Genomic DNA, 27,639 nt, shown 5'->3' on the forward strand with positions numbered 1-27,639 from the left:
TCAGGAATTGAAACAAATGTTTCTGCAGCTGTAGAGATCACCAATCTGGACTGGTGGGTTGGCTCCTTCCCGTCCAATCTAAGACCAACATTTCCCAGTATTTCGATGTTGATATTGCCACCATGCTGATAAAGGAAGGGTTGTTCGTTTTTTTTTTTTTTTTTTCTTTAAGTCTTTCAAAAAACAGTAGTTTTTTTGAGTAAAATGAGTAGTCAGTGTGATGGTGGGAGGTAGGGGTTGGGAATAACTTGATTGACTCAAAGATGGGGAATCCATCTAGTGAGAATATAATAGCTCATCTCACAACCTCTGCAGCAGATCTAGAAGCTTGTTATCGTCTCAACCCTGACTTTCTGTGCAGCCTGCACCCCTTGCTCTCATACACCTTCCTCTCACCACTCAAAAGTCTGCAGGCACGTGGAACTGGTCCCATCCCAGAAAGACTGGGGGCCTGTGCTCCGTTAGATCGAAGTGCATGCCAGCACTTTCTTTTCTCCTCCTGCAGAATCGGCACTTTGTAGGCACGCCGATCGTGGTGCCTTCCTTTTGGTAGGTGCTGGTAATTCAGCAGAGGGTTAACGGCTGAGTGTGCAGTGCCCAGTGGCCACAGCCAGGGCACTGAAGTGGTTCAGGGGGTTAGGAAGCAAAAGGGAGTCTATGCCACTTTCCTTTTTTTTTCTCCTTAATTCTTCCTTCTCTTCCAAGAGCGACTTGGGACCTGACTCTCCTTCTGAATTCTACTCCAGATTGGTGACTCTGAGATGCAGAAATACTGTTGAGAGATTGACATCTCCCATTAGTTGTGATTCCCAACTTTTTATAGCAGTTTGTATTTGAACAAGTCCAAGATACGAATATGTATTTCTTATATTTATTTTAATTATTAAGAATTAAAATTAGTTGCGTTGTAATCCTTTGACTCTGTCTCTGGGTAATTTGGAGACAGAGCATCCCAAAACAAGAACAGGGAATCATTCATCTGTTTGCCTCCTGTTAGACCTTGGTTATTTCTTAAAGGGCTAGTTCTTTATTACCATTATTATTACTGTCAAGTAACATTTCTTTTCCGAGTTAACACATGTGGAAGTCTGATGTCTAAACAAACCACAGAGATGGCACTGTGGTTAACATGGAAGCCAGGAGCTCCAGGTCTCCTCTGCCCACCCTCAGGGACCTTAAAACCTCAGGGGGCCATGGCACTCAGTCTGCAGACTACTGGCCTGTTACGTGACTTTGCTCAGAAATAATTTTTGCTGAATGTTTTTTAATCCCACATGAAATCTTAATTTATATACCAACTGTTTAATATATTCTTTTCTCTCTGCTTCCCTCTTCTATTCTCATTTTTCCTCTTGATTTCCTAGTAGGGGATAGCAGATAAGCGTGACTAAAAGTCTGCCCTTGGTGGTAGATGTTCACTATGTTGCTTATGGAAGGTGTGGGTTATTGGCCTGGACCTCCTGCTCTGCTGTTTCTTATTCTCTGGGCTCTCCCTGCTCGATGCTTCCGCACACCCGTTTCCAGCTCTTCACGGGGCACTCTTGGCCCCTAGACCTCCACAGAGGGAAAACCACCGTGCTCCAGAGATAGTTGTAAGGGGGATGTTGAGAGGTTAGTGGGTTCTCACTCAAAACCTGACCACTGCATAATATTGAACGTTTTTTGTATGGGGGCAGGTAAACAGAAATGTTCATGTAATTGTTGAACCAGTCTCTCCACAGAATATATTTTATTATCTCTAAATTAGGAGTACAGATAATGGAATTGATGAACGGGATCATTTCTTGAACAAAGCTTATTTGCGTTGCTTTAATAATGTACTCAGGGTCAAATGTGCTGTCCTGGTAGGTCATCCTGAGGAGTCTGTCTTCACTCAGGAGCTATCTGCCCTCTCTTATTAGGTAGAATTTTCTTTACGGGAATATGTAGATAACCCATAAATGTCATGCAGTTAGAGAATCTATAGAACAATTCCTGATCGCACCCCTTTTGTTTTCATATCCTTTGGTTAGAACCTGGGTGGCAAACTTATTTTTGATATTTATTTTTAAACTATATTCCCTCTACTTCGATAAATTTACTGAGTTACCTATCGGATGCACGAGGATTGTCTGTGAACGAGAATATTTGAGTTACAAGAAGTTTTACTCTCCAGTGTAAGGAGTCTTTTAGCCAAATAGCATTATCATGCTGACACAGCTCCACCGTTAAGATACAGGAATCTTCAGGGGCCATTTATTCAGATCTTTCAGGGAAAGAGCTCACTGAGCAACAAAGGTCCAACCTGTGCCACCACCCCACTCCCCCTGCCAAAAAAAGGGGGATCTCCACTGTCAAGTCTTCAGTGCTGACTCAGAAGTTGTGTTCGGCCACATTTCCAAAATTCTTTAGTCAGGAAGATCCCCTGGAGAAGCAAATGGCAACCCACTCCAGTATTCTCGCCTGGGAAATCTCATGGACAGAGGAGCCTGGCGGGCTACGGTCCGTGGGGTTGCAAAGAGTTGGACAAGACTGAGCGACTAACACTTTCACTTCAAAGTGCGTTGAGAGAAGGAAACAAGGTAGAAATTTAAAGTATGCCGTGAGACCAAATGTTGCAAATGAAGAATCCTGTTGTGCAAAGCCTGCTATTCCAGAGTTGAGGCTGAAAACCTGTTGATAAACACGATGTAAGAATCAGAGGGCTCCAGGCCGCCCAGCACGTCTGACATGTCCGGTGCTGTCCAGGTGCGGGCCCAAGGGGAGTGCATGCGGGACACGGAACAGCAGGGCCCCTGGTTCAGTTCTTCGGCCTGTAAAATTCCGAGATTTTATCGGTTTTTATAGGTTTTATAGATTTTTATAGGTTGCACTCCATTAGCTCTCTTTAAAAAAGTGTGACATTTTAAATGTGAGGACTGTTGTTACCGCTCACCCTCCATCTCCATGAATTGTTTCATCGTCATGTCCACAGCCTTCCATATGACTGTCAAACAGTGTATTCAGTGTCGCAGTAGTAATGAGATATATCCTTTGGAGACACTGGAATGCCCCATTGTGTTTATCACTATTAATATGTTGGCCGTGGTCAAAGGTAGTCCGAGGTATCTTAGAGCATGTGTAGCTCCCACCTTAGGCCATCTCTTATAATGATGTGTGTTGACGGTACCTGACATACAGTAGAGACTTGATAAGTTAAATTCCCACCTCAAAAAGTGGTTTAAAAGTGAATTCCTTGGACCTCAAAATGCATTTTCCCATAGGAAAAAAAAAGTCACTAGTAATACATAGATTCCCAAGCCTCCCCACAGTGACTGATTTTTTTCATGAGATGCCAGATGTACAACAGAAATAACTTGCATTTGTCTAGCTTTTGGGTGTACAGATCTTTCCTGGTTGCTTATTTCTTCTTCTGAGTCACTGAGTAGGTACAGCATGTAACCCAACCTGCTTTAAAGATGAGGGAGTCAAATGCCCTAAAAAGTTGCTATTGTGATTACGAATGCAACCGAAGGAGCGTGTCATGATCTCTCTGGGGTTCTACATGTTTATTATCCTTTTTCCTTCCTCCACCTGACTCTCAGTTGTAGTCCTGGAAAAACACTGATGGATTTTCTTAGAGGAGGTGTAAGGCAGGTAAGTAGGTAAGTCTAGTGTTTTTCTATCACTTAAAGATGATATTTTGGAGTATTCCTTAGATATGCCCAGATTGACCATAAGCATCATGAAAGAACTTGATTTACTTCTATGAATGCTCTGGAGTTACCCTCTGCAGTCAGGAAGCGTTCAGTTGTCTTTTTGGTAGTCAGTGAACAAACTCCCTTTTAAACAACTAACTCTTGGCTTTCTGATGAGAGAAGCAAGCTTAAGGCCACAAAGGGTCAGGATGAAATACCCTGTCAGGCATGGCTGCCAAGGGATAATGTTCAGACAGACTCACTGTGGGTTTTGGATGAGAATGAAAGCCAGGTGGTGAGGATGTCCACTGGGTAGATTGACTTTAAATCAGTGATGGGGACCAACATGGAAGAATATTTTATAAACCTTAAATCTATCCAATAGGGTGGATGTTTTGAGCATCCTCTTCTTCTACCTCTTTGTGAGCTGGTAAGTTTTGTATTACCATTTTGAGTACCTAGAACACGAAACCCACTCAGTTCCCATCAGTCAGGCCAAGTAATCTTATATCTGTCATTGTCCTACACATTTGACATGTTAAATGTTATAAACCTCTTGGGACAATAAAATAGATTTAAGTATTTCTAAATTAGAAAAATTAAAAGAGAAATCGAAATACTAAAGCTTTAAAATCACCTCTAAAGATTCCTTTAAAAAATTAAATATTTCTACCAAAGTGGAAGAAGGGAAGAAATAAATGTAAATAGAGAAAACCTTAGATTCCTTATCTGAAAATAGAATGTACATTAATTAAAGTGTTAGGTATTTAAAACAGAGGTATGACGTTTTTAAAAAAGAATGTTATTCCCATCACTGCTGCAAATTGGCTAGTATCCTGCTTGAAGTTCACCTCCAGAGTCAAAAATCTTCTAAGCAAGAATGAAAACAGAATCATTAGGATAAAAAAAAGTATGCAGTTGATTCAGGAGCAATTCTATCTATGAATTTCGAGCCTGAAATGGAATCATTACCTATGTATAATTTAAAAAATCTTCTTAAAGCCTTTAGTCTTTTTAAAAAAGGAACACGAGAGCCATCTATCACATCAGATTTTGAAGGTGTTTCCTTGAATATGAAAGTCTAGGGAAGACATATTTAGCTGTATGAAAACCCTTTACTCAGTGTACTGCTGATGATAACATGTCTTGTGAAAAGCTTCTGGAGTCCAAGTTGCTGGAGCATATGTGAATAATCAGTATGAGATGCTATATACATGACATGATAAACCGCCAGAGGAAATCCATTAACTCCATCATTTGCTCTTCCTCTAGGGCTCGATATACAATTATTTATGTTAAAAACCAAACCAAACCTTTTTACTCTTGTAGCACTCGGGAGAGCCTGGCTTCCAACACATCAAGCATTGTTGAAAGTAACCGTCGTCAGAACCCTACCTGGAGCCCAGCCCACGGTGGAGCTGGCCCGGCCTTCAGTTTCCGAGCAAGTACGGACCCCCCCACCAACGAAGCTGAGAAATTACAGAAACCTTCCAACTGCTTGCAAGCTTCTGTTACTAGTGTGTGATAGTCATCCTGCCTCCGACCTCCCGTCTCATTCGATACAGCCAAGTTTACGACACTGTGGCTGGTGTTTACATCTTTGGAAAGACAAGCATCTCAACGGCAGTTTTTGTGTTGACTTAAACTGTGCTGCTAAGTAGGCTAGGGCAAAAAACAACAACCGAAAAATCTTTCTTTCAGAGTATTGCTTTTCACATTTATGGCTCTGTAGCAACAAGAATAGCAGTAGGGTGATGTGTATACTTTTGCTTCACTAATTGTAATTGAGCACACATAGGGAAGTCTAGACACTGTAAGTGTAATATGCATTTTCGATGTCTTGCAGTTGCCAAGTCCATTTTAAAATGCCACAGATGCGTGTTGCTCCCAGTCTGTGACCAGATGGTGCCACAGAACTGATCCTTGACACTTCCAAAAGAAAACAAACAAAAAAAAGATAAACAACTAAGCCACCACAAAATGTCAAATGCAAGGGTCTACCTTGAGGGAAATCGATGCCAAACTGATGAAAAGGGACCCCAGCCCTTTGTGTGTGAATCATTGAGGCCCCAGTCATTTTGCACTGTGAGTTTTTTTTGACACGATTTTGTAGGAGCCCATGGAAGTGTGTCAGAAGGGGTCGTGATCCAAATACTGGGAGTGTTTGTTTTCAGGATTTTGTTTTTTTAAGTGTCATGGATGCTTGTCCCATATGTTTAACCTTCCATCATCACAAACAGGAATATAGGCCTTTGATTCTGAAATGGACAAAGGAAGGGTCCCCCAGCCTGGCTGGGGCACAGCGTTGAGTGATGGGAGAGGGAATGCGGACTTTTAAAAAGGTGTTCATCAGATAGTGAAGGAAGAGCATTTCTTCCTTGTGAGACTTAAGGGTGATGCTATCTTACTATCAGAGATAAACGATAATTAGTTTGTTTAAAAGCAAAATGTTCTTTGTGATACAAATGAAGACTATGGCCTGGGGACGTTATTCTTTCTAATGGAAGGACATAAATCTATTTTATGTAGTTTTAAATAGAATGCCTAAATTAGGCTGTGGGAGATAATTTTTAGTGGTTATAGGAAAGAGCAAATTTAGGGAGAGCTGAACTTCAGGCCTTTTATTCCTGGGAAGATATCTATAGAGAAAACTTTAAAATACTTTTTGATTAGAAATATACATGTGCCCATGTAATTAACAACAGAATGTGGTCATTCTGCAAGTGTGGTGGAACCCTAACTGTATGCCCCCTAAATTTATCAGAATAACAATTATGCATACATGAACTATGCCAGAGTAATGTTTACAGAAACTTTGTAACCAATTTCAGGAGGCATTTTTAGGTGGATGTATAGTTTTTAGCCCAATTTATTTCAGGATGGCTTGTTAATTACATTTTGTTTCCATTTACAATGTCATGATGACTACAGAGAAGGTTCTCAGCAACAAAGGAATTACAAATAATCAAGATTCATTTCTCTAGGAAAGAGATGTCTCAAAAGTTCCCATGTCTTATTTTAGGAGAACCATGGAATAAATCTGTAGGTAATGGAAATTTTATTCACAAAAGGATTTCATTTGATACCAGTAAATGGTCTGACCAAAAGTTTTATTTAGCTGAGTGGCATGTGATGTTTGGAGCCATATACCATAAAATAAATACCCAAAAATAAATCTAAAATATTTTCACCTCAGATTTCAGAAATTGGCATAAATTGGTAAAACACTTCTGCTTCAGTATTAGGTTGAGTCACTAGCCATCTGTTGAAAAGAGTAGAGTCTTTAAATAGACACAGTTGGGCTGTTTCTTGAAACATTTAGAGACTCTCTCATGCTTTTTCAGATAGCTGGAAGTTTCGTTGGGTCAAACTGGACTCGTTGAGTTTAGTATAGTTTCCTTTCTTTGCGCTTATAGTGAAACGTGAGCACGTTTCTTGGCAAACTCCCACACCTTTAAAATGCTTCTGTCGGTTGGCTTTCAGTCTCATGCTTTATTTCCTCCAAGGCATGCCTTGATTGCTCACAAATGCACTCTTGTCTCACTGCTTAAATTTGTCCAGAAGGAATGATAACGTATCCAATAGACTATACACAGAGTCTGTGTCCTTGGGGAGTTGTATACCACACAGTTACTAAATTCTTCTGTCTAAATTCTCTTTTTTTCACCCCTAAACCTACCCTCCAGCGTGAATCATACAATCAGTTCATAAATAATAGAACCATTGAAACAATACATCAGCCTCTAGTTGATCCTCCTAAAGTAGCCATTAGAATAATCACATACTGTGTGAACAGGAAAGAAAAGCATTACCTTTAAAGAGAAGCTTTAAAATATGAATTTATCAATATTTCACAAGAAATAGGTTTACAGAAGACATTTGAATAAAATGTATACATTCTTTGCCCGATGCTATGGGGTACATGATTTAGGGGGAAAAAAAACCCAACAAACCCCCTTAGACCAGCAGCCATTAGCATAGAAACGATGGACTTCAAGGAGGATATGGTGTGAGCAGACGTTCCATGCAGATACATACCCGTCAGAATCGAATTGGGATGCCTGAATGAATGGGGGAGAAGAGGGGGCTGGAAGCACGTTACAAGTATGACCCCAGATGGTCTGCGGTGATGTTCTCAGTAACCCGCTCCGAGCTTTGCCCGCATCCTTTTCCTCCGGTGAAACGATCGCTTTGTGGCCCACGGCTGCTTACCTAGACTTCACTTAGAGTTTATCAACTGAAAGGTTTACAAAACTGAAATCTGGTTGAATCTCTGTGTAGCGTTCAACTTTAAAGGGTCAACCCATCTGTCGGCATTTTGCACACTTATGTATTATTATGATACAGCATATTACTTTATGGTAATTTTTATTTTTACATATAACTACCTCCATAAATTTGATGAAGCGGCCGCAGTGCGTTCAAGTGTATTGTTCAGAAAAGCAAAGTTGACAGCGTTCTTAACCATTAGACCATGGCATTCTGTGTGTGTGTCAGTGGTTGCCTGTGTGGACTCGTGACTGTCTCATTGCCATGGTTTTTCTTTGATGGCATTATTTCATTCTCAGCTGTAAACCCATCTCTCTTCTTTCCCACAGAAAGCGCACTTGATTTTGTTATGAATGAAAAGTTTAAATTTCTTGTCTCCCCCGCCCCTGCCCCCACCTCATTCCTGCTAAGAGCTCTCTCTGGCCAAGAGCCAGTTGGTAAACATGATTTAGCAAGCTATTTACTCCTATGAAAATCTGATATGAATTCTAGGTTTTCGGTCATAAGACACACCAGAAATTTGGACTGCCAACTTTGGAGCACTTTGGGCCTCTCTGCCTTCACTTGCATGCTACCGTATCGAGCCCAGATTTCATTGGAATTAAAAGAGCTGTGCTTTGTATCCACAATTTCCGTTCCATAATTTGTATTTCATTTTATATATTTTGCACATCTCAGGGGACCTTCATAAGCACATGAAAGGGGGTTGCCATCAAATAGAGAAAACGGGAAGAGCTTGAAAGAGGACTAGCTGGATAAAAGTAATAAATGGCTGCTTTTCTGATGTTGTGAAATTCAAGTTCAGGAAGCATCCAGTGAAAGTTAATCTGGAATCACAACGATGTGAACACCAGCTGTTCCTCAGTCTCCCTTTTTCATAATCCAACCAGCATTTCTAAAATGTAAGTTTAAATTATATTGCAGTCACCATGGGGAGAAAAAAAAAAAAGAAACCTGTTCAGCAGCAATGAAAGCATTGTTTGTTTTTTAGGTTGGCACAGCTTTGTAAAATTCTACCCAGGACAAACCACTTATCACCACAAAGTGTACTTGAAAATAACGTTTTTAACTTAAATGATAGGCATATTGCTCACCATGCAGTAGTGATCTTGATTTGAAAAGCCTCACAATTTATAACATGGGCAGCGTTTGGAGCTTGATTAAAAACCAAGAACAACCTATGAGCACTTCGCACATTCATTTTGGGATCTCAAAGTGCTTCCAAAGCATTCGGATTCACAGTTCACAGAGCAGGTCCTATTTGTAATACCCGTACTTGAACAAACAGAAGGAGTGACATACGATTACCCAGAAACACAGTGGCAGCTATCAGTGATCTATTTTCTATCTGTTTGATAGACCCTCATGAGAAATCACGAAATACAATGCTATTTTTCTGATGTGTGCTAATAAAGTCAAAGAAAACAAATACAACTTGACACCTTTGTCCATTTTCATTCAAAAAGTTCAGGGTGTTGGGAATTTGACAAAAAAACAAAAAAAGCCACCCAGATGCCCTTGGGGTCGGAAGTAGATCTAGAACGCACACGCTTGTTTACAGTTTCCCATGGGCTTCTCTCAATCCTGTGCTAAAATACCGTCTTTCAGGAACACGACTGCCCCTGGCAGTGGAAGGTGCTGATACAGAAACTTTCACTACAAAAAAAACCTTTTATCGAGTCCTCTCCACAGTGCTTCTCAGCACAACTGAAATTCAGTATACTGAGCCCTAATCCGAAGAATCTGGAGTTGCCAGGGAAGCTGATCTAGTTCCAAGTGGGTTTTTTTTTTTTTTTAAATCTCAAATTAGGAGATTAAGATCCTGGTCGAGGACCTTCTTTGTTTATCACAGGCCAGTCACAGAACCAGCTAACATTGCGCCGTCGGGCAACAGTGGCCCCCGCGGAAGTGATCCTTTCCTTCCCCCCCAACCTCCCCGACTCTCCACCACCCACCCCGGCTCTCTTATCATCCCACCATCCTCAAATTTCTGCACACACTGAGGGCTTGAGGAAGCTAGGACGCAGGAAAAATGGAGGCAAAAGCCATGAAAGACATTGCTTTGCTCTGGGTTAGTAGAATACAGACAGGAAAGAGATTATTATCGGTGTGATCTTTGCCAAGTAAGATAAAGGAATCAGCCATCACTCTGTCAACTCTCCCAGAAGGTTTTACAGTATTCCGGATACATCCAATCTTTTCCCATAGATTTTTTTTATTCGGGAGAGGTTTCATAAATTAGATCTATGAGAAAATTCATTACTCTATTTCCTGGGGTGTTGGAACCACACACTGGCGTCTCCCCGATGGAGTTCATCTCTGCGTCTTTTACAGCACCATCCCAGCCATGGCTCCTGTCACACTAGAGTCCTGTGTTTGTTTGTTTTTTAATTGGAGGCTAATTACTTTACAATGTTGTATTGGTTTTGCCATACATCAACATGAGTCCACCACAGGTGTACACGTGTTCCCCATCCTGAAGCCCCCTCCCTCCTCCCTCCCCATACCCCATCCTGAAGCCCCCCTCCCACCTCCCTCCCCGTACCATCTTTCTGGGTCATTTTTACAGTTGTTTTAGGACTTACAGTGGCTGGTTTGCAAGGTTCAGAATTCTACAAGGCTCGAGGGGGACTAAACCTTCTTCTGATGATTGTATATTACCAGTTAACAGGGCTTTCTTTGCTCCTTGCTGTCCTCAAACGTGAACATATGCACACACACGCCCTGCCAACGAGGAAAGGGGTTGTTTTCCAGGTGAGGTGGCCATGACTCTGGAAGCCAGGGTGAGGCCAGAAGCCTTACCCATCTTTTCCAGGAATGTTTAATGTTTGGTCCACATACAGCTGCCTCCCTCCTTGTCCAGAGCCTGGTTTTGACATGCCTGTTCCCTTGCACCCCGCCTCCTGAAATAGGTACCAAACCCGAGATTCGAGGTCTCCAGCACGAATCCTCTGCAGTTATACAAAATCCATCCTGTCGTGTACACACACAGCTCCTTGCCCCCCTTTCCTCCCAGTCCGCCCGCCCTGCCTCCTCCCCACTTATATCCCGATACACCTCCAGGGTTTCCACATCAGAAGGGCAAAGCAGTGTGTGGTACTGTGCACACAAGGATGGGTTAGGAATAGAGCTGTCCTAGGGTCACCTTCATGTAAGTATTGACAGCTACAAATTAAGGTCCTTAGAGTAGTTGACATAGATACAACTGTCTAGAAGAGAATTAAATTTCAACGTTCAGTTTAAAGGGATCATAATTCTGCAGGTATCTTTCTCCGAGTGACTGAATGTGACTATTGCATTAGGGTAAATGAATTAAGAAGTGCAAGTGGGATTTACTGTATGTTAGAAAGGAATTTTGCAGCCAAGACTGCCTTGAATAAAATGTGTTTGCACTGAAAAAAAAAAAATTTTAAATTACTTGGTCTCTGGTTGCTGTAAAGGTCATCCAAGATGGATGTTCTGTTTATATTGTATAGTATTTCATATGAAATAATTACAGTTCATGAAATGTCTTCCCTAATGTTACTGATTTATAACAGCACATTTGTAACATGCTTTTTATCGTGTCAGTGTACCATATTGTAAATGAGGATTACTTGTCATGCTTAGTATAATAACTTAAAAAAAAAGCACAGGGATTTTTGTAAGTCTATATTTGAAAGTCCCTCCATATGGTAATATTGTGTTCATGTTGTTTATGTAGTGTTGTGTGAAATATCCATTTTGGATTGTGTTACTTTTTAAGATATTAAATAACATTTGGTTATATGTCTAAGTGGATTTTTTTTTTTTTTTGGTACTTGAGAGAAAAATACCTTACGTGAGACCACTTTATTTCTCTCCTCAACTAATATTACATCATAACAAAATTTTATTGCACAATCTTGGTTATTAGAGCTTTTGAATTAAAACAACTGAAAATGGAAATTCCTGATCAACACCTTTTCCAGGAATGTTTAAAAAGATCCCGTTTTTAGCCAGCTATTCAAATTTAAAACCGAGTGAGGCTTACAGAGGCATATAATTAAGTTTTCTAAATGAAATTATAAAGTAATGTGGTCAGTTTGTTTTGTTATCACTCATATCGTAGCTTCTACCCCCGACTGAATGTGGTTCCCCTATCCAGTACCCACTCGGAAGTTACCCGCATACTCCAGGGAGGCCCTTTTGTACTGGTTTTGAATGCCTCTGTGTTTACCTGCCTTCAGAATCTATTATCCTTTCCTCTGACTCTCCTCAGTGGTGACAAAACTTTGTCCTGGGAGAATGGACCTCCTTTTTTCAAACCCAAAGTGACCTGCTGTCGAGCAAATGATGGAGCTGGGAAACATTATTAGTTGATAACAATATGGAGCTGTAAAGTCTAGCCTAATTTTCTTGTGAAGGCGATACCCAAAGCAGACTTCCCAAAGTGTTCTGAACAATGACAGAGCCATTTGGGTAAGTGTGGAAAACCTAAGGGGGCTCCTTTGAAGGACAAGCCTTATTTTTAGTTGTTTGCCTATGCAGACGCTTCATTTTTCAAGCATGTAATAGGGGGAACAAGAATACCGGAAGTACACTGTGCATTGTATGCTAGGAACAAAAACCTCTGTGCTGGAGGAAAGGTAATTGTCTGTTCCTTTCAGAACCTTCCAGTGAACTGGACACAGGAGGAAATGTAGTGACTCACCAAGAAGCTGGAAGGCAGGATTCTGACTCCTCTGAGAGAATGGTCACAGTTCATAAAAATCTTTTCTTTCGAAAGGAAATGGTATGGTTTTAACTTATTTTTAAGTGTTTAGAGTGGTGTGTTTTTTTCCTCCATAAGGAAAATCCAGAGTCCTCGGTATTTGTCATCTCCGCTCTTGCAGCTGTGAAATCAAGAGCCGCTGAATAATAAAAAGAAGTTATTCACCTGACTTTAATAATTTATTTAACTGTGAAACCTTACCCCTACTGTGGGAATACCTGGATTTAGTGACATTCCCCCTCTGAGCTCCATGGCTCCAGACTCTTCCTGTAAAGCAAACAGCTAGTCATCTAACCCATGGGATAAGTGCGTGTGATGAATGTTCACAGAGCATAACACACACTGTGCAGAAATGTCAAGAAAAAACAAGTCACCTGCATGCACGATATCCTGGGTGAGGTTTGGGTGAATCTTCTCAAAAGCAGTGCATTAGAAGTATGATGATAAAAGGGGGGAGAGAGATGCAGTGTGTTAAAAGAGAAATAAGGCCAGAGATGTTAGCTTGGAATTCAAAGGGCAAGATTGAACTACTGATGTTCGGTGAAGACCGGACTCTGTCTTCCTAAGTCAGATCTAGGACTGGTGTCTGTGGCTCACACGGAATGAACGTGTCAGCCTGTGCGTGTCTGAGTGACGGTGTCCGTGGGTTCCTTAGCCCCCAAAGTTGGCCCAACACTGGCCTCCAGGCCAGCGTCCCTCACGGCCCCTTGTTGCTCTTGCTTGCTGCGAAGTTCCAGGCATCGCTTTTCTTTCCTATTACCTGGGGTTTGTTTCACTTTATTACTCTTTTCTCTATGTAAAACTAAGAATTTTTGTGTTATGCTTTCTAGTCTGTTAATGCTTGGACTCATTCCTAATCTCAAGTGTATATCTGTAATAATGTAGCGTAGAATAATACAGAATAGGATATAACACTAATTATATTAGTAATAATAATACAGGGAAGCGTGGTGTGCTGCTTGGGGTCACAGAATCAAACACAACTTAGTGACTGAACAACAGGATTATGTTAATAAGGACACTCTAGTACAATGTAAAATATAAAATTAATATAATGTATATTACTGTATACTTGTATATAATTGAGATTCATATACATTATATATATTTATATTGTATTATATGTAATAATAATACGTGATAAGTTATATACATAGTAATTTTGTATATAACTACAATTGATTACTAGCACTTTAAATTTCACATTTATAGTCTTACACTCCTGTATCCAAAGCCCACTATCTTTGCTTAATCTCATTTCCACTCACCTTTGCACTGAGAGGCTGTTTTTCTCCAACACTGGGATATAAATTTATCACCAGCTATCAAAGGCCTGAGAAATCACTAGAAACTTTCATATATACAGATGGATGATGATAGACAGACAGATGATAACATAGATATTGCATTAGACCAAAGATTTCTATATTTTTTTTATAGTCTGTAAATGACAACAAAACGAGATGTTTTAATGATGTATTGAAAACTTGTTATCTTGGGAAATTGGTTTGGAACCCTCTTGTGTCCATGCTTCAAGCCAGCATCTGCCATTCTTTACTGTATCTTATATTGTGGGGAAAATTTCCCCCGGTAACGCACCTCGTTCAATGTCAATAACAGTTCAATGGTTCTAGCATTTAAAATCCCTTTCTTGAATTTTTCCACAATCATGAGATGTCCCCTGTTGCCGTCCCATCTGATTGGAAAGGTGGCAGTGGGTCTGCCCTACAATGGTCCAGCTTCACACTGCTTGTCATTGTTGACAGGACATGTGACGGACTAACAAATCTTAAATGGATTGGAAAAGACAAGCGTTGTCCTTTCCATTCCTTCTCTTCAGATGTGTTTGATGACAGTCATGGGACATCTGTGTCAATTGTCAAGAGATCGATATTCAGGCTGGGAACATTTCAGGATTCTCAGGGAGAGATGCCCTTGGAAACAGGAGATGCCATTTCCACAGCTGTATCCCTTCCGTGTCTCCTGCCTGTAAAAGGGATCCAATGAGATGGACCAGGGGCTCCATCTGGCCCTCTTAAGAAGTCAGGCAAACGGGCGCATTAGAGCTTATCTTTTACAGCTGACTTTTGTTCTAGCCAATTGATAGAACTACCAGTGCTTTGAGAGACTGCCCTAAAGACTTCATCAGTCAGAATATTTTGTAGATAGCTTACTGAGAACAAAGCACTTCCATTGCATTTTTAGACTTTTTTGGCTGCTCTGCACGACTTGTGGGATCTTAGTTCTTTCACCAGGGATTGAGCTTGTGGCCCCCTGGAGGGGAAGCATGGAGTCCTAACCACTGGGCCACCAGGGTAGTCCCCCCACTGCATTTTTAAACACACATTTTATTACAGTTTTAGAATTACAGAATTATTGTGACTGCTGTATGGAGAATGCCTGTGTAGCTACCCCATCACCATTTCCCCTGTTATTAACATTTTGCTTTAGTATGGTACATTGGTCATAATTAATGAACCAATATTGACACATTATGAACTAAAGCAATACTTTATTCGGATTTCCTTAGTTTGTCCTGCCTGTCATTTTTTTGTTCCAGGAGGCAGTCTGGGACACCACATTATTATGTGGCCTTAGTCTCCTGTGGTCAGTTTTTGATGACTTGGTGGTTTTGAGGAGTACTGCTCAGGAATTTTGTATAATAGCCCTCAATCTGGGTGTTTCATGCTTTTCTGAAGATTAGGCTGGGCATCCAGGTTATGAGGGGCTCACAGAGGTCAAGTATCATTGGCAGCATATACCAAGAATGCATATTAACAATATGACTCATCACAGTTGACAGAAACCTCAATCACCTGGCTTAAGATAACGTGAGGTCTCTTCACTGCCAAGTTACTCTTTTTCCCTCAGTTCTAGCTATCCTTTTCGGAAGAAAGTCACTAAGCTCAGCTCGCACTGGAGTCAGGATTTACCCTCCATCTCTTGAAGGGTGGAGAATTTAAATAGATTATTTGAAATTCTGTACAGGAAATGTCTTCTTCCCCACTTATTTTGACATAATTGAGTCACATCAGTATCTGTGCACAGTGTATGCTTGCTCGTTTTATGCGTTGGGTTGCAGTCCTTTCCTACTTTATGTATGTTATGCTTCAGCTTTTTCAGCTTCTGCTCTCGTTTGCTCCTTTGGTGGGCTCCCATATCCCTTTGACCTACCCCCATCATCGTGGTGGTTTGTTCATTTCTTTGTGAGCACGTCCTAATTTCCTGGCATTATAGGATGCTCTAGGCTCATTTTGTATATCCCACTCCAGTCTCTGAATCGGTCACTTCTCTACTGAGCACGTAGTTTCTTATATTGAAGGATGATATTAAGAAACCAAGATCTAGGAGATAGTTATGTACACCCACCAGTACTGGAGAGCCATAATTCCTAAGTTTCTTCAGCTGATAGAGCAAGGAGATACCTGTGTGTGTACTAACCTGTGTACATCCATGCCAATAATATCTCTGTGTGGAACATCGGTATCTCTCATAAGCTAAATGTGAATTGACATGGATGTATACAACTCTGATCCATTGCTACACAGATCCTTCTGCCTCCCGCCTCTGCTTATCTGTAACCTCCCACCCCGGCCGTGAGAAGAATCCTGGCTCCCACCATCCACCATCCATCATCCATTTACTTAATCAGTTACAGTGTACACATATAGTAGCTCATCCTTTGCATTTTATAAAGCTGATTAGATAAATATGGATAAACATGGAAGTGAAAAAATGGAACATTTTCAACTTATTCTTGCTTAATACGGAAGTACTGTGAAGATCGTAAACCTTGGGCTTGTTAGTTCCTAATGGGATTGCTCTAAAGAATTTTAAAGTTCAAAGGGTAAAAGGGCACGATTAATATTATTTAATGTGCTCCTTTCCTTATGTCACACTGTTAGTACTTGGAAAGAAAGTGGTATGTTGACTTAAGAGCAATATCCATATGTTTGATAAGACCTTACTTTTTTCTCCCCACTCCAGTCTCTGCAAATCTGAATTGTAACCATATTCCAAGGGCCAGATCAAATGCCTTCTCCATCACAAGGCCTCTCTGAACATCCCTTCCCACTTTTGTGTCCTGACAAGAGTATGGCCTCTTGCCTGCTCCTGCAATAAATGTACCGTTTCCAACTCTGTGTTCCCAATTTTCATTTTAAAGTCAGGACTTCGAACTCCCACCCGAAACCATGACATTAGCTAAACAATTTATGCCACTTTTATAATGTTTACTGGGTTTCCTGGGGTTGGGGTGGGGGGATCTCCTCTTGTGACTGTTTCTCAGTGGTCCTTATGAGCTTGGAAAGTTCAGGTAGGCTGGACTGTCCAAGAAATGGGCTCAGTGAGGTGGCTTCTAGCAGGATTCCAACAACTTTAAGGGCTTATTAAAAGCGGAATGGGAAGCTTTTGTCCCTTTTTGCAAGGTTATCCCCATCCTTCACTCCTGGGCTGTTACTCAGGAGCCACTGAACGAGCCGCTGTCTAACATGTGAAAGGAACAGATCTCATCCACTGAATATGGGGAGTCCGTTTGTGGGGGTGTAAGAGACTGTGGGTGCAGAGTGGGTCTCCCCAAAGTGGTGGGGGTGTTGATGACAGCGGACACAGTATGTTTCTTTTTAACTGTATCTTAAATGTAAAGACAGTTTATGCAAATGTTTATGCAAATGTTCCATAAAAGTATAATGAAAAGTTTACTTTCTGGATTTCACGGGTTTTTTCGCCTATCTTAACCACATGTTTTTCTATTTCTTGTCATTTCTTTCCCCAACCTCCAACCTCTTTTATTTTTTTTAACATCTGTGAGATTTTGACAACTCGCTTTTAATATGCTCATTCCTCTCCCCTCCCCCATCTCACACTTTTAAAACAAGTCCTTGATTTTTTCTTTCTTGATCATTGTTGCCACATCTGCCTATGACGTTGTCCCCAACTGTGACTTACTCATTTTGTAGCAGTGACTATTTTAAAAGCCCAACCAGGTAATAGCAAAATTCCTTGCTATTACTCCCAAATACTCAAATTAGCTTAAAAAAAAGTTTTAAACGTTGCTCTGGGTTGACTGTGTACCAGATCCCCTCCCCTCAAGCTCTAGATCAGCTGTGGTATTGGGAGTTGGCTTTTTCAGCAGGTAAGCTGGAACAGCATTATTCTCTGTTGGCCCCAGGGCTCAGAAATGGTGTTGCGGTTCCTACCCTGGGATGTGGTCAGGATGAAGTCAATGATGACATAGTCTAGTTCCCTCTGGGGGATGTTTTAGGTAACTTGAATAGTCTTCCAATTCCATTCTTCCTAAAAGTCATGCCTCTATGAAATCCACATCTTAATTTTAGTTTTCTACCTAGTCCAATTTTTCTACAGTAAGCACATATTATTTTAGAGTCAGAATACTCTTTGTGAAAATGTAAAACATTTAAGAATACAATAAGTCGAAGAAGGGTGAAAAATTGTGAATGAGGTCGTCCTGTGTTTTAATCCTCCCCGGGCAGCCAAGTCCTGTCTTTCCTCCCAGCTCTTTGTGGCCACTTCACCTCTGATGGGGACTACACGCTGAACCTGAGATTTTTCTTGAGTATAAAAAACCTTCTTAATTTTTCAAGTTGCAGATCTATGTGTTTCCTGCTTTCCAGAGCATAGTCTCCTGGTCTCAATAAAAGGCAATCCAGAATTTCCTCAGATGAGGTAGGATTAAGACAGGGGAAAAAACAGGATTAAAGGTAAGGATTACCTTTTAGGGGCAGAGTAAAAGCCGTCACGTCAGGGGGAGGATGAATCATTCGGAGCCCGGATAAGCTGGTGCTTGATTCCTTTTCCTTAGTTGTTACTTTAGTAATTGAACATTCTTCCCAAGTGGTTTATCACAGCTAACTCATTTGCCCTCAGAATCCAGTTGAGAAGACTTCGCTGTCAGTGCAGTGGTTAAGACTCTGAGCTTCCAATACAGGGGGCGTGGGTTCAATCCCTGGCTGGAGAACTAAGATCCCACATGCTGTGTGGCTTGGCCAAAAAAATAAATATTAAAAAAGGAAGAAAGATTTTTTTTTCTTAAAGAATCTAAGTAAGAATCTTTAGATACTTCCTACTGCATCTGGAATCTAGTATTTATCAATTCATGTTGTACTTAATCAATTCTTATCATAATTTCTAATAAATATATCACAATCATAGACATTAAAAAGTATCACCTCAAAAAGGTAGTCCATTAAGCAGATGCAGCTTAAAAATTTAGGGCCCTGTAGGTGTGGACTAGATTTTTGCAAAACTAGAAAAGTAAATCAGGTCTAAATTGTTCCAGTTTTACTGAGTTATAATTGACATACGGCACTATGTAAGTTTAAGGTTTATATCTATTACATAATGGACTTACCAGGTGGCACTAGCGGTAAAGAATCTGTCTGCCAGTGCAGGAGATTCAAGAGATGCAGTTTCAGTCCCTGGGTTGGGAAGATCCCCTGGAGTAGGAAATAGCAACCCACTCCAGTACTCTTGCCTGGAGAATCCCGTGGACCAAGGAGCTTATCTATCTTCATAGAGTAATCTGGATCTGTCACTCCCTTACCCTCAATTTGCCCTCTGCCATTCCCGCTCCCTGTTCATAACCACGAAATAATACAAATGAATGTATAAGCAAAACAGAATCCGACTTAGTTCTAAAAAGCCAAACACGAGGGTATGTCACTGCCAAGCTGAAGCGCATTCTATGGAGACTTTCTATACAGCCACTAACTTTTTCCAAGGACAGGAAATCCTCTAAAACATTCCTTCCTACAATTACAAGAATCCTGTTTAAAATGAAAGCCTCATCCTTAAGACAATCTGGAGATGTTAAGGTTTCTACTAGAAGTGAATAATGTGCCAGCTGTTGGCACATCCTTTCACTAACACAGACCCCTGGAGCCATTGCTTCCGGATTCAATGTCCCATTCACCCTTTGAAGGATGCTCTGTAGAAGTGAGCGCCGTACCCAAGGCTGCCCCTGGGTGGACCTGAGACACAGGTGAATGAGCCTCGTCCTGGTCTCTGCTCATCAGTTCTTTCCTACAGCCTTGTCTCTCGGATACAGGAGGAAAGCCAACAACTATCTAGAAAAGTTCTCTTTTCCAAAGGGGTTCATATTATAAAAGAACCTACAAGAGGAGAATCTTAGGGGGCACAACCTTCCACCTAATCTCACAAGAGTCTGTCTATGTATCTTTCTGTCCTGTCAGTCTGTAACGAACTTCTGGAGGGGAAGGCCTGTTTCTTAAGTCATTGATGTTTTTCCTGTGCAGACACAAACCTCGATGTTTATGAAGGAATGAATGGATACACGCTCGAACAAAAGAAGGCGTGCATGAGAGTGGCTGACGGAATGTAGGTACTGACGGTAAGATGACCTGCGACAAAGACTCAGATCCATGAGAGCCACCTGGAACTCATTTCATTCTGCTTTTAAAGTGTGGCTAACTAGATGAAGAGACTGTGGAATAAAGGTGCATTCTTCAAGAAGCCTCTAAGAAAAACCATGTGGCTCTGATTCTGATATCTATGTGGAGGTGGGGGTGGCGTTTTTGTCAACGTTCCTAGCGAGGCGTGATTATCAAGAACTTTTAAAACAGAAACAATGATATTTGCAATATATTTGGGATAGCACATATTTATGAAGTTGAACACCAACTTAAGTAAAATTAGAATTAGGTTTATAATACGAATCTCTCCTGAACCCTTGTACCACATGACCACTGCATTGTACATGGCTGGAGAGATACCAACACACACATATGTATTCACACATACAAACAATAGCATAGCAGTATCATACAAGTAGTGTGAGGAATGGGAAAGCCATTCATAGGTGGGGAACAGATAAACATTTGGAATGTCTGGTCTTTGTGCTATGCCTCACTGATATTGTTTCTTTGTTAAAAACAAATATATCTTTATTATAGGAAATCTGAAAATTACAAGAAAGCAGAAAAGCAAACAAGAATGATGCATCATCATATCTCCCAAGATGATCACAAGTATTGTACAGTATGTATTTCTTGTTAACATTTTTACATATTTTTAAACACAATTGGGGCCACCTAGTCCAAACTATTTTGCAACCTGCTTTTCCCCCATAATTTTCATGAACATTTCTCATGACTTTCAATATTCTTCTGCCATGTTCCTCTAAATGGTTGCACAACAGGTCTTTCCTTGAATCATTTTCCTTCTGTTTCTCACTGTTGAACTTTTCTTTAGATGTTTTCCTGATGCTGGAATTTTGGGGCTGCAGCGAACATCCTTAAAGAAATCTGAATGTTCCCTGAAATTAGAATTCCTGAGTCAAAATCTGCACGCATGTTTAAGACTTTTAAAATATATTGTCACATTACCTTTCCCAATTTGTTGTGTCCAATTACCCTCCTGCCAGAAGTTATGATAAGATTTATGTTCTAAAGTATTTAAAGGTCGGTTTTACTTTGGTATGTTTATAACTGTATCCATTCCTTTGCCAGTTGTATTCAAGGGTTAGATTCTGGTGTCTAATCTGTGGAATTATTCAGTCTGTTGATCGAGCCTTTAGCAGGAAAGATATTAATATCACACATCTCCTAATGAAGCTTTAACAAAATAGTATTAGGATAAGAGATTTTTTGACTTTTTCACCTTTATAAGTACACCGTGGGAAAATGAATCAGTCATGTTTTGTCATAAATATGTTGAGAGAAAGGAACTTTTTTGCTTGTGTATCTTTTTCACGTGGACCGTATTCCAATTCAGAGTTGTTCCCACTTTGTTGTCTCAAGTTGGAAGCACAGTATAAGTATGATTAAGTCTCCAGCTTGGCAGCAAAAACACTTGCAGCGTAACCCAGATAGGCTCACCCTGTGGGTACAGGTCAAGTGAAAGCGTCTCTAATTCCCTTGAGGATGTTTTTCATTTGAGTCCAGAGTGAAAGCTGCATGGAAACGCCTTGACAGTATTCTTCTCTATCGGGAACATTAGATTCCCAAGATGCAACGTGTTTTCAGATTTATTATTCTCCTATCATGAAGAAACTCAAGGATACTTCAACCTGGAGAAGCTTTTTATTTGACGTCTTTCTTTCAAGGTAACAGCTCTGCAGCGGTTTGTTTCATATGCACCCGCTTATTAGTGGTAGCTTTTGGTGAAAACATGCTTATCAAAAAGGGATGATATATAGTGAAGAGCAGCTGCTCCAAATCACAGACTATTCATAAATAGCTTCCCACCCCCACCCTGAGTGAGGCCCTCTATTCTCCAGTTATAACAGTCAGCAGAAAATGAAAACCCTGTAGGGTGATAAATAGTTGAAAAAATATTTCTCCCTAGTGTTTCGAATGTTGTCTTATAATGCACTGCACTTTCACTGAACCAGAAATTGTCTGTAATAAAAGAATATTGAGGGGGAAATGTTTAGATTCTCATTGAATGCTAGAACTTAGAAGACATGCTCTGCTTTCACTGACAGAGGTTAATAGCCGAGTATATGTCATCAGCATCAATAAAATGAGAGATTTTGGTCCCTAGCCCCTAATAAAAAATTACAATTTTTAACATGTAAAAGCTGGAGATCTTTTTTTCCCCTAATTTAAAATAACAGTTCAATTACCAATAAGCAAATGATCTCTTATTAAAAATTCTATAAATATTTCATATTTTTAGAGCCATCAAAAATAAAAGGCCACTTCTTTCAGCTGTCTTTTGACTTAAAACCATCTTTTCCATTTATCTAAGGAACAAATACTATTGTTTCTGGAAAGTGTGCTGCTTTCTTTCCTGGTTATTAATCATCTGTTTTAGGGACCATACTCCTACACATACTCTTTACTTGGAGCTTCCTCCCTTATAAAAGGAATTTGGGCAACCCGGAAATCATTTCAGAATCGTCCCGAGATCTGTTGAGGTGGAAGTGAACTCTAAATGGTCAGCTGTGATAACAAATTCACTGTCAGTTCTGGACTGTGATTTCTCTACTTGACCAACTTGGTTCCGCCAGGGGTGAATTGAATATCAGTTTTGCCTATAGGTTACTCTTTTTCAAGCTATTAGTACAGTAATCATCAGTATCTACTGAAGAGAACTGTGGTTGTAAACAGCTTGACTGTGTCTAAAGTGCAACTCTGCTCTTACCCTAGAGGACTAAAGTCTCAAAAGTCCTTGAACTTTTTATTTTTTTCTTTCGAGTGTGTGCACTAAAGCAAGAATGTGAGCTGGTTTTCCTCAGTCTGAGTCTTCCCTGGAACAGATGGGGCTTGTACTTATCTGGATGGTTTGGGGGGAGGGGGTGGGGGGAGTCCTGAGGACTCCCACCTTGACATTGCAATGAAAACTTTCCCTCAAATCTCTAAATTCTCTCATCTGGCACAATAAATTAGAAAAGCCTGCTGTTCCCTTTGGTAGGCTTATGGAGTGCCCCCATGTTAGATTAATATCCAGAAATCATCTCTTCTCTGGTGGAGCATAAGGCAGGTGATGAGTCCCAGATGTTTCTGCATGACCGTCATTCCCAGACATAATAGATGACATCAGGGAAAGAGCTGTGACTTCTTTTTCTTTCTTCCTCTCTTTTTTCCCTCCTTCACCTCCTCCTCCCCCTACTTCTTCCCTCCCTCCCTTCTCACCCCTTCTTACACACGCACACGCACATACACAAACACACACATCTTTTTCTTTCTTTTCTAAAGGATTCAGAGGGTTTGAAAGTTGACTAAGTAACCTCACGTAATGGCTCAGTCGGTAAAGAATCCACCTGCGTGCAAGAGACACAGGATCGATCCCTGTGTTGGGAAGATCCCCTGGAGGAGGAACTGGCAACCCACTCCAGTGTTCTTTCCTGGGAAATCCCATGGACAGAGGAGGCTGGTGGCCTGCAGTCCATGGGGTCTCAAAGAGTCAGACATAATTTAGCAACCAAACCAGCACCAGCAGCTACATTTGATGGAATAACTTGCCCCACATTTCAGTAACCACAGCTGGCGCTGAGGGCAAAAGGACTTGGGGTTGTCGGGAGATACCTCAGAGGTGGCAACCTCGGACGTGGGACTTGGACATGGCAATGTAGAGGGGGCTGTGAAGAGCATCGCAGGACAGTGGTTCACTGGGTTGTCCCTCCTGCAGTTCTCCTTGCTCAGAGCTGTGGTTGAGTCCGTCCTCTTTGCTTTAGCCCTTGTTGCCTTAGAATTATAGGGAGAACTGTAAGCTCCCTAGGAAATTCCAGGAAGTCTCCAGCTGCCTTAAGGAAAGTGAACTTGGTAATAATTGAACCTCCCCCATTTCTCTAGTATTATGCCGGCCCTTCTATTAGATTAGAGACAATGACTTTCAAGGATGCATTCAGCACCCTGATTTCTTAGATGAGGGGTCTAGGATTCAGGGGAGCATGTGGTCCAAACATGTGAACCCAGCCTGCACATCCAAACCCATGTGACCCTAAAGCACGTGTGCAGGGGCCTGTGGGGTGACCCCAGCCGCACATCCAGACCCGTATGACCCTAAAGCATGTGTGCAGGGACCTGTGGGGTGACCCCAGCCGCACATCCAGACCCGTGTGACCCTAAAGCACGTGTGCAGGAGCCTGTGCGGTGACCCCAGCTGCACATCCAGACCCGTGTGACCCTTAAGCACGTGTGCAGGAGCCTGTGGGGTGATCCCAGCCTGCGCATCCAGACCCGTGTGACTCTAAAACACGTGTGCAGGAGCCTGTGGGGTGACCCCAGCCTGCACATCCAGACCCATGTGACCCTAAAGCACATGTGCAGGGGCCTGTGGGGTGACCCAAGCTGCACATCCAGACCTGTGTGACTCTAATGCACGTGTGCGGGGGCCCGTGGGCACTCAGTGCTCCCAGCTCCTCTGATTGCAGGCTCTCAGTACAACAGCATGACTTCACCAAACCCACCTAGTTGGCAGAAGCGCTCTTTCTGCCTTTAGGGGGCCCACAGTCGGGGCTCAGTGCTCACTGCCGGTGCCCCTGCAGCTCCGGATTCCTCCTCCTGACGTGGGGGAAGATCCTGAACAGAACAGAGACAAACTCGAGGGCTTTCCTGTGGCCGTGTGCTGTGCTGTGCTTTGTCTCTCAGTCATGTCTGAGTCTTTGTGACCCGATGAACTGCAGCCCACCATACTCCTCTGTCCTTGGGATTCTCCAGCCCAGAATACTGGAGTGGGTAGCCTTTTCCTTCTCCAGGGGATCTTCCCAAGCCAGGGATCAAAACCAGGTCTCCCGCATTGCAGACGGATTCTTTACCATCTGAGCCACCAGGGAAGCCCAAGAATACTGGAGTGGGTAGCCTGTCCCTTCTCCAGGGGATCTTCCCAACCCAGGAATCGAACCAGGGTCTCCTGCATTGCAGACAGATTCTTTACCAGCTGAGCTACCAAGGAAGCTCTCTTGTGGCCATGGAAGTTGATCAAAAGCTTTTCTAACTGCAGTGCTGTCTCTTATTGCTCTCAAGCTTCATCCACTCGGGATGAATGGAGTTTATCTTTCTCAAATTAAGGAGTTTCCTGAACTAGAGGACACAGAGGAAATCCAGTGCCATGCTGGAGCAACCCCTGTGAAGCTTTCACCAGAGCAGACTTGCTTCATGAGCTTAAAAATCTGTAAACACTTTTCCTAGCCAATGGTTTCCCATCTAACTGAGGAGTGTGCATGGAGACTCACGTGCTTCTGTGTTTGGATGTAACCTCCCAGGGAATCGGTCTCCGAGGGAGGAGAGTGAGAAGCCTTCTTCAGCTCTCCACTCTGTGCTCCATGATGTAGTCCATCAGAGTCTGTTGAAAGTGTTAGTCACTCAGTTCTGTCCAACTTTTTGTGACCCATGGACTGTAGCCCACCAGGCTCCTCTGTCCCTGGATTCTCCAGGCAAGAATACTGCATTAGGTAGCCATTCCTTTCTCCAGGGGATCTTCCTGACCTAGGAACTGAACCCAGGTCTCCTGCTTTGGAGGCAGATTGTTTACCATCTGAACCACCAGGGAAGAGTCTGTTGGGCAGGAGGGAAACTGAGACTTTGAGTCCCTTTCTTGCTGATGAAAGCAAGCAGCATTTAAGAGCTTGGAAATATTCAGCCATCCACGCCCATCATCCACTCTGCCTTACCTCCTGTGCCCACATCAGATGTAGGCAGAGCTTAGCCCTGGAAGTTAGATGGCTTACGTAACTCACCACTGTCCACTATTTTGATCACACTACCAGGGTAGCTTAAGTAGCTGGCATCCTCTCCTTTTCAAGAAGGGGAGATTTGGACTCAGAGGTCAGGTCTATTGTCCACAGTGACAAACAGCAGAGTCAGGAGTCAAACCCCAGCCAGCCTCACCCCAAAGCCTAGATCTCAGGGATGTCAGGCTGCCTTCTGTACTTTTAGATAAACGGAAAGTATCATTTCCCCTTCTATTTATAAGACTGAGTTACTTATACAATTTGTGCTTCCAGTGTTTTTGGAGTGTAGCATGCCAAACCAGGCTCGCAAAGGGTCACAGCAGAATGTGTCCACAGTCTAACCACAGTGCTGTTTACAGAAGACAGACTTCAGAGCAAGAGAAATTCCACAGAGCGTCATGTTTCTGTGAAGCCAAGCCATCAGGAAGTTTCTTTTTAAAAGAGTATTTAACTTTTTTTTCTGTTTATAAAAATAATGCACAATGAGTAAAAAAAAATGGAAAAAATAAAAGCCACCTATAATGTTAACATTATGGTATACACAGTTTTAATACTACTATTTGTACACATATATGTATACCTGCATATACAGGGCTTCCCAGGTGGTGCTGTTGGTAAAAGATCCCACCTGCCAATGCAGGAGACATATGAGACAAGGGTTCGATCCCTGTGTTGGGAAGATCCCCTGGAGGAGGGCACGGCAATCCACTCCAGTATACTTGCCTGGAGAATCCCATGGACAGAGGAGCCTGGTGAGCTACAGTCCATGGGGTTGCAAAGAGTTGGACACAACTGAAGTGACTGAGCACCCATGCATGTGTATATACATATACATCTTTTAATAAACATATATGTATTAATATGGCTTGCATATTTAATATATTTATAACAGTATATATTGTATATATAAAAATCTTTTAATAAAGTTAGACTAATGCTATATAGCATTAGTCTAATTTTATATAATTATATATAAAATATACATATGATTTAATATATATATGGCTGGGGTTTCTTTTAAGCATGACGCATTCTCTCACCATCTGGCCAGCCATTAGCCACTCCGTGGATCAATCCAGGGTCTTCCTCCAGGGCATCTCACCTTACAAACAAAGTGCTACCCTGGGAGGATTTCCTGTCCTTGGCTGCCCCCAATGGGGCTACAATGACTGTCAGCCCACTTTGGGCTGGTGCAGGCATCTGGTAGAAGGCCATCTAAATCTGGCTTGACTTGCCATCTCTTTTCATCAGTTGGTCATTGAGATTCGCCACAAGGCCACGGGCATCAGCTGAGGTCACCAGTGTGGCTGGTCCGAGCATGCTGGGGTACGACTGACTGGCTTCTGGGCCTAATCTGTGCCTTCAGGAACAGTTAGGCATCAACCTGTGTATATCATCTCTCTGTAATGGTTGAGCACTTCTTGAAATGTTCAAGTTTATGGTCAAGCGAACCAGATAGCACATGTTCACGAATGGCAAGTATCAGGTGTCTGTCTGGTCATTTGGGGGACTGCAGTGAGTTGCCACTCTGCCCCTCTGCCCCGCCCCCCACCCAGGTTCTAATGGCAAGCTAGGAGCTGTTACTCCCAAAAGGAGACGAGGTATTTGTTGGAAACTAGCTTAAATCATAAATCTTAAGGTCCTGCATTTTTAATGCTCCACGGAAGCTTGAGATAGGCTCCAAATGTGTCCTGTCCATCATCTGGTGAGTGGATACGGTGTGTTCATACAAGGAAAGTTATTCAGCCACAAAAAGAATGAAGTACCAATATATGCTGCAAACTGGGTGGATATTGAAAGCGTTATGCCAAGTGGAAGAAGCCAGA

The 27,639-nt window shown here is 41.9% G+C and overlaps 1 protein-coding gene across 7 annotated transcripts in view; it reads left to right on the top strand.

Moving 5' to 3' along the window:
• Positions 1-11,700, top strand: part of STOX2 (storkhead box 2) — a 198,849-nt gene extending 187,149 nt beyond the window's left edge. For 5 of the 7 annotated variants that reach the window (XM_024986456.2, XM_024986457.2, XM_024986462.2 and 2 more), the window contains one exon: positions 4,986-11,700. In XM_024986456.2, the coding sequence (XP_024842224.1) occupies positions 4,986-5,181 (196 nt within the window). In that variant the 3' untranslated portion in view covers positions 5,182-11,700. Of the gene's footprint in view, positions 1-4 lie in introns of all 7 variants that reach the window. The other 2 variants (XM_024986458.2, XM_024986459.2) reach the window with 2 other exon arrangements.
• Positions 11,701-27,639: the final 15,939 nt, after the last annotated feature.

The sequence above is a fragment of the Bos taurus genome, chromosome 27 (genome assembly GCF_002263795.3).
Source record: "Bos taurus isolate L1 Dominette 01449 registration number 42190680 breed Hereford chromosome 27, ARS-UCD2.0, whole genome shotgun sequence".
NCBI classification, from domain to species: Eukaryota; Metazoa; Chordata; class Mammalia; order Artiodactyla; family Bovidae; genus Bos; species Bos taurus.